This window comes from Danio rerio, chromosome 22 (genome assembly GCF_052040795.2).
Source record: "Danio rerio strain M-AB ecotype USA chromosome 22, GRCz13ab, whole genome shotgun sequence".
NCBI classification, from domain to species: domain Eukaryota; kingdom Metazoa; phylum Chordata; class Actinopteri; order Cypriniformes; family Danionidae; genus Danio; species Danio rerio.
In genome coordinates, this window is record NC_141042.1 from 36,410,491 (window position 1) to 36,422,124 (window position 11,634).

The following is an 11,634-nucleotide window of genomic DNA, read 5'->3' on the forward strand; positions in this document are numbered from 1 at the left end:
AACAATCGATTAGCATTTTCCACCTCCTCATTTCCCCCCAGTGTTTGAACAGTGTGTAATGTCAAAGCCAAAGTAGAAGATTAATTTGGTCTTACCTGGGAAATTTATGACAATTAGCCTGTTGGGAGAAAAACAGTACTTGGTGAGCTGTTTCTGATTGGTCCAACAGAAGCAAAGCAGAGATTCTGATTGGTCCAAACAGCAAAAACGTAAACGCGCATTTTATTTGCAGAAAGTGGGTGCATATTAGCATAGACATTACTGCAGGGGTGTAGATCTTTTAATTTTAGAAAATATATAAAATAGCATCGCCACTGTTAAAAAAAGCATTTTTTTGAAATCTGAGTATTTTATTTTCTTTGTTTTTTTAACATGAGAACGTTAAAAGCTGCGCAAAAAAGCTGCATAAACAACACCAAAAGGCATTACAAATGCTGAAATTTAATTTGGTTTCCAAAGAGCCTCTGCTTTTCCTTTGACAGTGGCGACATGCTAATCCTCCGGGGCTTCAGCTAGTCCTGCTCTATTACTCTTTCTCATTAGGGGAAATGTGGTCATTCTCAGCAGACGATTTCATCGCATTATTTCTGAGACGAGCTCATGCTGCAACAAGCAACAGGCCAAAGCAACTGGATTTCAGCTCATGGCGACTTTCTGGGATGAATCTGGCAAGCACTGGGACACAAGGTTGCTTTACACCCCGTGGCTGGAGGAAAGGTAACTTTAGGGGTCAAACAAGGGGATAATGCTTTTAAAAATACAGACTATTTTGATAAAGGCACTCTTGTTTATTAGAATTTACATTGTGATATTTAGATCAAACGTAGTAAAAGCTAAACTATAAAATATTTAGCCAAAGCTTTTTTTGTGGTTCATTAGTAAATGGCACAAAGTTAATTTATGTGTATTTATTTAACAAACTAAAAGTCCTATGATTCAATAAATGATGCTTGGAAAAAAAAAAAAGATTAAGAAAAATACATTTATAAATACATGCATTTATAAACAAATACATTATTATATTTTGTTTTACTTTTTTATGTTTAAACATTTTCTTAGAAAGCTGTAAAAACTAACAAAAAACAAATAATTATTCAAATAGTTAATTCTTTTAACTTAAATTAAATCATATAACAATTTGTTATCTACATTTAGAAGGCTAGAAATCATATATAATAGATATATTTTGATCTATACCGTAACTGTATATTTGTGATAAGTATACAGTATGAAACTTTGTAAAATGTAAAATATTGCCATGATAGGTGCCGGAAGCCAGTAAACATGCAAAATAATGTGAAAAGAAACACATTATTTACTCCTGATAACTTACATCTGCTCATGTGATCAAATATGCATTAGTTTATTTCTTGTCGTTAACAACCTGTTAAGCGTTTGTGATTATTAATTTAATTAAAAGATACTGAAATGTGAAAAGGAGCTCAAATTATTTGTATTTGCTTGTTCTTTGCTTCTATTTACAATTCATTTAGAATAAAACAAATCAATCAAATAAAAACAAACAAACAAACAAACATAAAAAATAATTAATTAATCATTTTGATTTATGAATCATTTGATTATAAGAATTAAGTAATTAATTCTTATAATTAATCAATTAATTAATTATAAGAAAGAAATGATTTTTTATATAAATTCAATAAAACATAAACTGAAATAAATTAAAAAATAATAATGAAATGAATAAAAATAAATAAATAAATGGTTCAGTTGTAATTATTGTTTTAAAATGTAAATAAAAAAAACATGTTTTAAATTTTAAATACATATATAAACAAATAAACAAACATGAATAAATAAATAAATAAACAAACAATAAATTATAAATACATAAATGAATAAATAAATGAATAAATAAATAAATAATATGAAAACAAGAAATAATACATAAATTGATAAATAATAAATAAATAAATAAATAAATAAATAAATATGAAAACAAGATATAATAAATAAATTGATAAATAAATAAATAAATAAATTGATAAATAAATAAATAAATAAATAAATAAATAAATAAATAAATGAGACATACAATTTTAATAACTCATTAAAACAAACAGGGGTAAATAAATAAATAAATAAATAAATAAATAAATAAAGAGACAAGCTTTTTTTATTCTATAAAAATATTATATTTTGATTCTATAAAAAATAAAATGAACCGAGGAAAGTAAATAAATAAATAAAAACACAAAAGCAATTAGTTTAAACTTTTATTTTCTAGACACGTCAGTCTCCAAATTCATTATTCAGTCATATTGAACTCATCACGAGCAGATGCTCATTATCAAATATCCCATCATCCACTTTTTAATTATTAAGTTTTCTTTATAAACACACTCACTGTTGGGATCCAGATTTTCGCAGAGCTCGGTCTTGGCCTCTCCGTTGGGCCGGTCGCTGGGTTTATGGGACAGCCGGGAGGACATGGTGGCCGCCGTCACCACCGCCTTGAAGCTGCGCTTGCGTTTCTGCACGTTGAGCTCTGGGTGGAAGATGATGACGTACACCTTGGGCATGTAGAGCATCCCGAGAGCCACAGACGCACTCAGATTCATAGAGATTGTCAACGTCGTCGTCTGGATGTAGAGCTGCAGAAGAACAACAATGGAGAACGACATTATTCTGGGCAAGAGCATTCACAAAAAGAGTCATCAAAGACCTGAAAAAAAGATATGATGCCAAAACAGACCAAACAGTACACCTGAAAATTACAATTTACTTTTGGAGAAAAATCAATCAATCAATCAATCAATCAATCAATCAATCAATCAATCAATCAATCAATCAATCAATCAATCAATCAATAAATCAATCAGTCAGTCAATCAATCAATCAATCAATTAAGAGGATTCAATCAATCGTTATTAAACAAATAAATAGCATTTACAATTTAATAATAGCAGCATTTTTTACATTTATGCATTACCTGATGAATTCAACAACATTAATGATTCAACAACTTTATGGACTCATATATAAATCCATTAAATACAATTATTTATTGTATTGTATTTATTGTACTGAGCCACTGTGCTGCCCAATAATAATAATAATAATAATAATAATAATAATAATAATAATAATAATAATAATAATAATAATAACAATAATAAATAAATAAATAAATAAATAAATAAATAAATAAATAAATAAATAAATAAATAAATAAATAAATAAATAAATAAATAAAAATAATGCAAATCACTTTTTTTATAATTTGGACTAAATTGTAGATCAACCAAATAACATCAACGTCAAAGAAAGAAAGAAAGAAAGAAAGAAAGAAAGAAAGAAAGAAAGAAAGAAAGAAAGAAAGAAAGAAAGAAAGAAAGAAAGAAAGAAAGAAAGAAAGAAAGAAAGAAAGAAAGAAAGAAAGAAGACAGACGGATGGATGGAAAGATGGATTGTTGGATGGAAGTAAGAAAGAACGGGAGGATGAATGGATTGAAGGCAGGAAAGATCGATGGAAGGGAGAAAGGAAAGAAATAGAACTAAATTGAAGGTCGACCAAATAACAAGAAAGAAAGAAAGAAAGAAAGAAAGAAAGAAAGAAAGAAGGATGGATGGATAGAATGAAGGAAAGAAAGAAGGATGGATGGATGGATGGATGGATAGAAGGAAGGTAGGAAGAAGAAAATAAAAAGGATGGATGGATGGAATAAAGGAAAGGAAGAAAGGATGGATGGATGGAAGGAAGGAAGGAAGGAAGGAAGAGAGAAATTAAGGAAGGATGGATGGATGGAATGAAAGAAAAGAAAGAAGGAAGGATGGATTCAAGCAGGAAAATAAGGATGGATGGATGGAGAGATGGAATGAAGGAAAGAAAGAAGAAAGGATGGATGGATGGATGGATGGATGGAAGGAAGGAAGAGAGAAATTAAGGAAGGATGGATGGATGGAATGAAAGAAAAGAAAGAAGAAAGGATGGATTCAAGCAGGAAAATAAGGATGGATGGATGGAGAGATGGAAGGAAGGAAAGAAAGAAAGACTCATTGATTCACGTTTCAGGTAGAAATAAACAGCATAAAGACAGCAGTTCTCCGAAGAGGCATAAAAAGTGGCCATCAAAAGGCAGAGATATAAAGGTGTAATGTTGGCAGATCATAAATTATGGAGTCCATTAGATATTTATGAGGAGCCCAGTACAAGATTCAAGACAAAATAAAGGATAAAGTGAAAGTGAACAGGTCAGTTCAATGTTGACGTCCTGCTGGGAGAATTCAAAGCCAAATGGATGATAATCGTCTGTAAAAACTCCGGCAGCTGTCATTGCCTTCTACTTTTCTTGAATGAGAAAAAAAGAATTAAAAAAAACGAGCTTGTCGGGGTATTATAATGAAGGCTTTCATACCGTGGCCACATCACATTAGTGCTACGGCAAATATTCATTTCGTGTGGCTGTTAACGGCAATCTGGCAAGTATGTAATTACCAATATCCTCAATGTGTTTAATCTTTAATGTACTGCGAGTTCAAAGCCTGTTACGAGGGTCATGGCTGCGTTTTCAATGAAGAAAATGGCTGCTATTGATGAAACATAAGGGGAATGAATTAAGAAAATCATTTAGAAAAACATCCAAACAGTCGACGAAAATTCATGAATGAATATAAACCTCATTCTGGTGTAATAATCAGGGAACTTTGCTGCCCTATCATGGCTCCAATAGGCACAATGATATTTCACAGAATCTAATAATGTAATGCAAGTGTAGGTCTAAGTGATGGGGACTATTTTTTAGGTGCTGCAGAGTATAGTTCCTAGTCATTTCAGCCTATAAAATGGCAACTTGGCAAAATGGCAACTACAGAGGAGTCGAGCTTCACATAAGAAAATGATCAAATAGCTAATTTTTGAGCAGGATGCTAATGGTCTAATTCAAGTCAATGATTTATGCTAAGCTAAGCTAAAATGCTCTTGCCATACATGGAGAGAATAATATACAGAACATTAAATTCATAAAGTAACAGAAATAGGTTGCTATTTTCTAGGTCAGGGGTTCCCAAACTTTTCAGCCCGCGACCCCCAAAATAACAATGCCAGTGACTCGCGACCCCCAATATCCTCTGACGTGGTTATAAATTCAGAAACCTTGCATGCAATGACGCAGACACACCAATTAAATTTGTGTCAGTGCTTAAAATGTACCAGAAAGTATAACCTGATGTTATAAAATCAAAATGCATCTGACGCTATTGCTTCCTTTAATATAATGTAATTACCCCAGGGGTCGCAATCCAATAGAACTAGTAACTATAAGCTACTATAGTAACTATATAGTATATAGTAACTATAAACGACTATTTTTATTTTCAGTATAGTTATGGATAAAATATGTTCATTCTTATGGTTTAAAAAAAATAAATAGATTTTTGGAACTCACCAGGCGACCCCCCCCTTCATTGCCCCGCGACCCCTCGGGGGGTCCCGACCCCCACTTTGAGAACCACTGTTCTAGGTCATTATGACTATACGCTCAGGACCTATTTTGGCATATCAATCAGGGAACTTCACTGCCGTATCATGCCTCCAACAGGCACAATGACATTACACAAATTCGAACTAGTAATGCAAGTGATGGGGACTATTTTTAGGTGCTCCATAATATTGAGAGTACTGTATAGTGCTTAGCTATCAGAAGGGCATCCGCTGCGTAAAACATTCGGTAGATAAGTTGGAGGTTCATTCCGCTGTGGTGATCCCTGATAAATAAAGGGACTAAGTCGACATGAAAATGAATGAATGAGTTCCTAGTTATTTCAGCCAATAAAATAGCAACTTTTCTTTGTCTGTCAGTGTTTTCTTTATGCTAAGCTAAGCTAAAATGCGAGAAGAGAGAGAATTAAATCCATACAGTAACAGAAATAGTACTGGTGAGTTTTTGTAATTATATGTCTGGCAGGAGCACTTTTAGCTTAGTTTAGCATAAATCATTGAATCATATTAGACCGTTAGCATCTAGCTCAAAAATGTCAATATATATATATATATATATATATATATATATATATATATATATATATATATATATATATATATATATATATATATATATATATATATATATGCATTGTGGTTATAACTTCAGTTTACAGCATTTACAATAGGCAATTTGCGCTCCGAAAATGGGATTCAATTGTGTTTTTAATAGATTACAGAGCATTTTTGGTACACACAACTTAGATATGTGTCTTTTAAAGCCATTATAATCTGTCAGATGTGGTTCAAGCGCATTAGAAATACGAGAAAAACCTTTTCAGTGACTGTTTACACGCATTAGCTGCTGACCGGAAGTTCTTAGCATTCTCCTTGTGCATACATGCAAAGCATAATGGGTAATTTTACGTTTTAAGAAAAAGGCCTACAGTTCCTAGCCATGTCAGCCTATCTGCTTGTTAAGTGATGACGTGTTTGTGACGTATGTAATACTGTTTCCAGGTCCAAGCCATCATTGATTTGAGTGGAGAAATCATTCGTTTATGATCGCGTTTTATTCCTATCACACATTAAAGTTAATATTTATATTATAAATCATAGTGTACACAACAATCTCTGGGCTTGCTGCATAACAAAAACCAAAAATGTAACAATTTATATACAAAAATTAATCACTTTCTGGTCATCGGATATTAGGCATGGACATATATACTGCGATCGTGATTTTCGAAAGCCTTAAATCGCTTTGTAAACGTTTATTATTACCATTTCATGAGTCTCCCCATTCAGTTGAATAGAGCGCTTGGAACCGGAAGCCGCTTCGCTTGACGTCACACTTAACAAGTGGATAAAATAGCAACTTTTCATTTTCTGTCAGTCTCAGGAGTGCACAATGTAACTACAGAAGAGTCGAGCTTTAAATCTCTTTGGTCATTTTTTTTTTTTTTGAATGAGATGCCAATGGTCTAATCTGATTCAATGATTTGTGCAAACCTAAAATACTCTTGCCATACCTGAAGATCGGCTTGATGGATTCAAAAATGGTAAAACTCAATTGTTTAACTATTGGGGAGTTGTGAAATTTCTTTCTGGGTGTCAATTTAATGTAAAAGAAACACCTTTTATCACAATTGTTTTTTGACATCACTCACTCTCACATCACTCACAAAAGTGAGTGATTTTTTTGACATCACTCACGCTTTAGACATGTCGTAGCAGGTGAATATGGTTTTTATCTAGTCAACCATATTTGATTTCTTACATCTTTACAGGGTCAGCATCACCCATCTCACTGACCAATGTAAAAGCTGAAGACTTAGGTGTCAATCCCGGTCACAGAAAGGCACATGTGTCACTTCACTGCATTTGCACTTTGGATGGGCAAATTAATTTAACACCCCTAGAGGTTTTCGCGCTTTCTCCTCCTGAATTTTTTAAGGTTGTGTGATTCAAGAGCCTGTGGGAATTGAGTTATGTTCCGAGCTGTGATCGTTGCTCCCACAACAAGCTAAAAATAGACGCATGAAAGTCTTTTTGTTGTTTTGAAATTGTCTTTCTCTGTGGTCTGATTGATTTTAGATAAAATAACAGATAAATGCTGTGTGATACAAAAACTGCGCTTGATGTTAATTAGAGGGTTTCTCTCTAGATTGGAGCACTTGTACGTCCCGTGGGCTGATTTTTATTCTTTATTTATTTATTTTTGTATAAAGCCATATTACCTGACATTTTATCTTGTCTTCGTTATTATTTAATTTTATTCTTAACAGTTTATTCTTTATATATACAGAATTATTAGCCCCCTTTAGATTTTTTTCTTTTTTAAATATTTCCCAAATAATGTTTGACAGAGCAAGGAAATTTTCAAAGTATGTCTGATAATATTTCTTCTTCTAGAAAAAGTCTTATTTGTTTTATTTCGGCTAGAATAAAAGCAGTTTTGATTTTTTTAAAAACTATTTTTGGAACAAAATTATTAGCCTCTTTAAGCTAATTTTTTTTCGATAGTCTACAGAACAAACCATCGTTATACAATAACTTCCCTAATTACCCTAACCTGCCTAGTTCAACTTATTAACCTAGTTAAGCCTTTATATGTAACTTTAAGCTGTATAGAAGCGTCTTGAAAAATATCAAGTAAAATATTATTTACTGTCATCATGGCAAAGATAAAAAAAATCAGTTATTAGAAATAGATTTTTAAAACTATTATGCTTAGAAATTTGCTGAAACAATCTTTCCTCCATTAAACAGAAATTGGGGAAAAAAATAAACAGGGACGCTAATAATTCAGGGGGGCTAATAATTTTAACTTTAACTGTATGTATATATATATATATATATATATATATATATATATATATATATATATGAGCAATTCCAGCGTTATGGATGTGACATTTGCAGTAAAAACTCAACACATAAATTGACAGAGAAAGTATATGTTAACATTATATTGAAAAATTTGATTATATTTTCTGGAGCAACTAGCCACAGAGTTATGGGAGCAGAAAAAAAATCTGTAAACGTGTTTTGTACTTTAAATGAGGAAAATAAGCATGCGTTATGGATGTGACGAAAAAAGTCTGCAAGTTTACAGTATACAACACACTTTGTAGAAATTATGTGAATTAAACTGCACAACCCAAAAGAAATAATGCTAATCAAAAGGATTAGAGTCGGCTCTCAAAAAACAAAAATGATTGGTTTTATTTTATTTAATATTTTCACATTTCTGAGGAAAAAGTGTCGTTATGGATGTGACATCTCTTTGTTATGGATGTGACGCATGTGAAATTACCATTTGTGTGACTTTGGTAAATCAAATAGAATAGTTTGAAAACACTGACAGATGCATTTTTGAGTATTTTTAAAGTACTGTAATATACTTGCTTACACAAAAAACCCAGAAATGGTTTCCGTTTTTTGGTAAAAACTTTTTTTTTTTCATGGCAAGGTTGACATTTGCACGGAATTGCTCATATATATATATATATATTCCAACCCTTCCCTTGTTTATTGTTTATGTTTTTGCCGCCTTTATCGACCATTTTGCTTGTTTACACATCTACATTTTTGAATTACCCCATGCTTCTGTTTGCTCCTGTTATGACCATTGCCTGCCTGACTCAGAGTTAACAAACTGCATTTGGACTCTGTTACACTTAGTAGTGCAAAATACAACTACAGCTCCAATGTATATATATAAAAAAAAAACTAATTGAATCTCTTTGATCATTTTTTGAGCAAGATATTAATGATCTAATCTGATTCACTGCCTTATGCTAAGCTAAGCTAAAAGTGCTCCAGCCAGACCCGTAGATTGGTTGAACGGATTTGAAACTGGTGAATTGGTTTTGTTGCTTGACCATTCCCAAGCCTTTATGACCACAGCGTGCCCATGATGGCGACTTCCAGCGAGATAACACACCATGTCACAAAGCTCAAATCATCTCAATCCAATAGAGCACCTCTGGGATGTGCTGAAATGAGAGATTCACATCACGGATGTGATTTGCGACAAATCTGCAGCAACCCTGTGATAACATTATGTCAGCGTGAAGCAAAGCCTCTTGTTGAATCAATGTCATAAATATAAAAGTCAATAATGTAGGCAAAAGGGGATTCAACCTGCTACTAGCAAGGCGTACCTCATTCAGTATGCTAGATGGATGGTCATTTGTTGAATGGGCTTCCTTGCATAACAAATCCACACACATACACGCACACTCCTCTGGCTGCAGCTTAGTGCTGATCAGCGTTAATTACTGAGCATTGAGTCTTAACACTCGCTCTCATCTGAGGCGTCTGGATGTGAACGATGATACGGCGAAGAGGGAGAGTTTTATGGATGTGATTGAGGTTAATAATGGATCAGCCAGAACTGGAGCAGCTCAGAAATAAACAGTCTGATATATGAGGCTGAGAGAGAAATGCAAATCACAGATTGAAATAGGAATGAAGGACAAGTGGGCTAAAATATCAAGACTATCGATCGAAGTAAGGCTGGATTGTATGATGATATGACGCCACAGGAGTGTACAGACTTATTTGCCTGTATGTAATAATAATAATAATAATAATTCCTATCATTTAAATAGCGCTTTTCTGAACACAATAATAGCTTTACACATTAAGGGGAATCTCCTCATCCACCATCAGTGTGCAGCATCCACCTCGATGAGGCAACTGCAGCCATATTGCACCAAATCGCACACCACACACCAGCTGATTGGTGGAGAAGAGACAGATTGATGAAGCCAATTATGATATTGGGATTGGGATTGATGGACAGAGGCCAGTGGGCAGACTTGGCCAGGTTGATGGGGTTGCCGGGATTTTTAACGACCACAGTACTGGGTTGTTAGGACCCACACAGACCGCAGGTTGGGCACCCGACTGCTGGTCTCACTAGCACAACTTCCACCAGCAACCTAACTTTCTCATGTGGTCTCCCATTTAGATGTGGTCTCCTATCCCATGTGAGAGCTACAGAGAGCTAGCTGCCTACAAGATATGTGGAAGAATGAGAACATTTATTGAGATATCCTTGTCACTACAGGACAATGGGTTTATTATAGCTACACAACTGGTCAAACCAAGATTCAGAAGAGGAAATAGAGGTGATTAAAGTGACTTTGATCATCGAACGACTCTTGGTGTTTGAAGGCCTGGTGAGTATTTCAGATATTACTCATCTAGTTTTGTTCGTTCATTTTCAATTGCGTTTCCGTGGCCGGGTTGTGGGGGCAGCAGTCTTAGGAGAGAACCCCAGACCTCCCTCTCCCCAGACACTTCCTCCCGCTCCTCCAGGGGCATGCCGAGGCCTTCAGAGGCCAGCCAAACGACATAGTCTTTCCAGGGCGTCCTGGGTCTTCCATGAGGTCACCTCCCGGTGGAACATGCCTGGAACACCTCAGAAACAGATGCCCGAGTCACCTCAGCTGACTTTTCTTGATTTGGAGGAGCAACAGCTCTTGTCCTTTTGGTCATGACTAGGGGTGTCAAAATGAATTGTTTCTTTGGTGCACCATGATAAAGACGCGGACAATTCGTTTTCGGTTAAGTAATAATCATAACCGGTTGTTGTGTTCTGACGTCATTTATGTCATATGCGTTATGTCGCCGTAGCTCACTATGGCGAGGGAGGCGAGCTTGGGTATTTACAACACTCCAACTATTTAAAAACGCAGAAACTGTGCACAATTTCACTGCGTGAAATTGCGTGTGTGTTTTCTGGACAGTCTTTCACTGACACTTACAGCAGAAGCCCCTCTTTCTTTGCAATTCAGAGCGAAAAAATATATAAATGTTTATCAGTGCACCGTGATGCACCGAGATATCGAATTGAACTGAATCGAAGGCATGATAATCGCAATTGAACCATGAGACCAGTGTAGGTTCACACCTCTAGTCATGATCAAAAGCTCTACTGAGTTTTTCACGCACATTAATAGAGAATTGGTCTGATAAGGACAACATATCCAGTTCCATAGACAAAAATTCCCGAAGGTTAATAGTATATAAAGCAAAGTGGGTTCATTGTAGGTACATAATTGTTCGTTTAAAATAAACAATACACAATATTAAAATTGACTGTCAGTAGCATGGTGGCTTAGTGATTAGCACTGTCACCTCAAAGCAAGTAGGTTGCTGGTTCGAGTCCTGACTGG

At 34.4% G+C, this 11,634-nt stretch overlaps 1 protein-coding gene across 3 annotated transcripts in view; it reads right to left on the minus strand.

Annotated features, from left to right (window-relative positions):
- Positions 1–11,634, minus strand: part of grm7 (glutamate metabotropic receptor 7) — a 367,182-nt gene that overhangs the window by 13,548 nt on the left and 342,000 nt on the right. The window contains exons 9-10 of one of the 3 annotated variants that reach the window (XM_087302216.1): positions 2,369–2,615; positions 96–118 (exon numbers count right to left, since the gene is read on the minus strand). In XM_087302216.1, the coding sequence (XP_087158342.1) occupies positions 114–118; positions 2,369–2,615 (252 nt within the window). In that variant the 3' untranslated portion in view covers positions 96–113. 3 annotated transcript variants of the gene reach the window in all.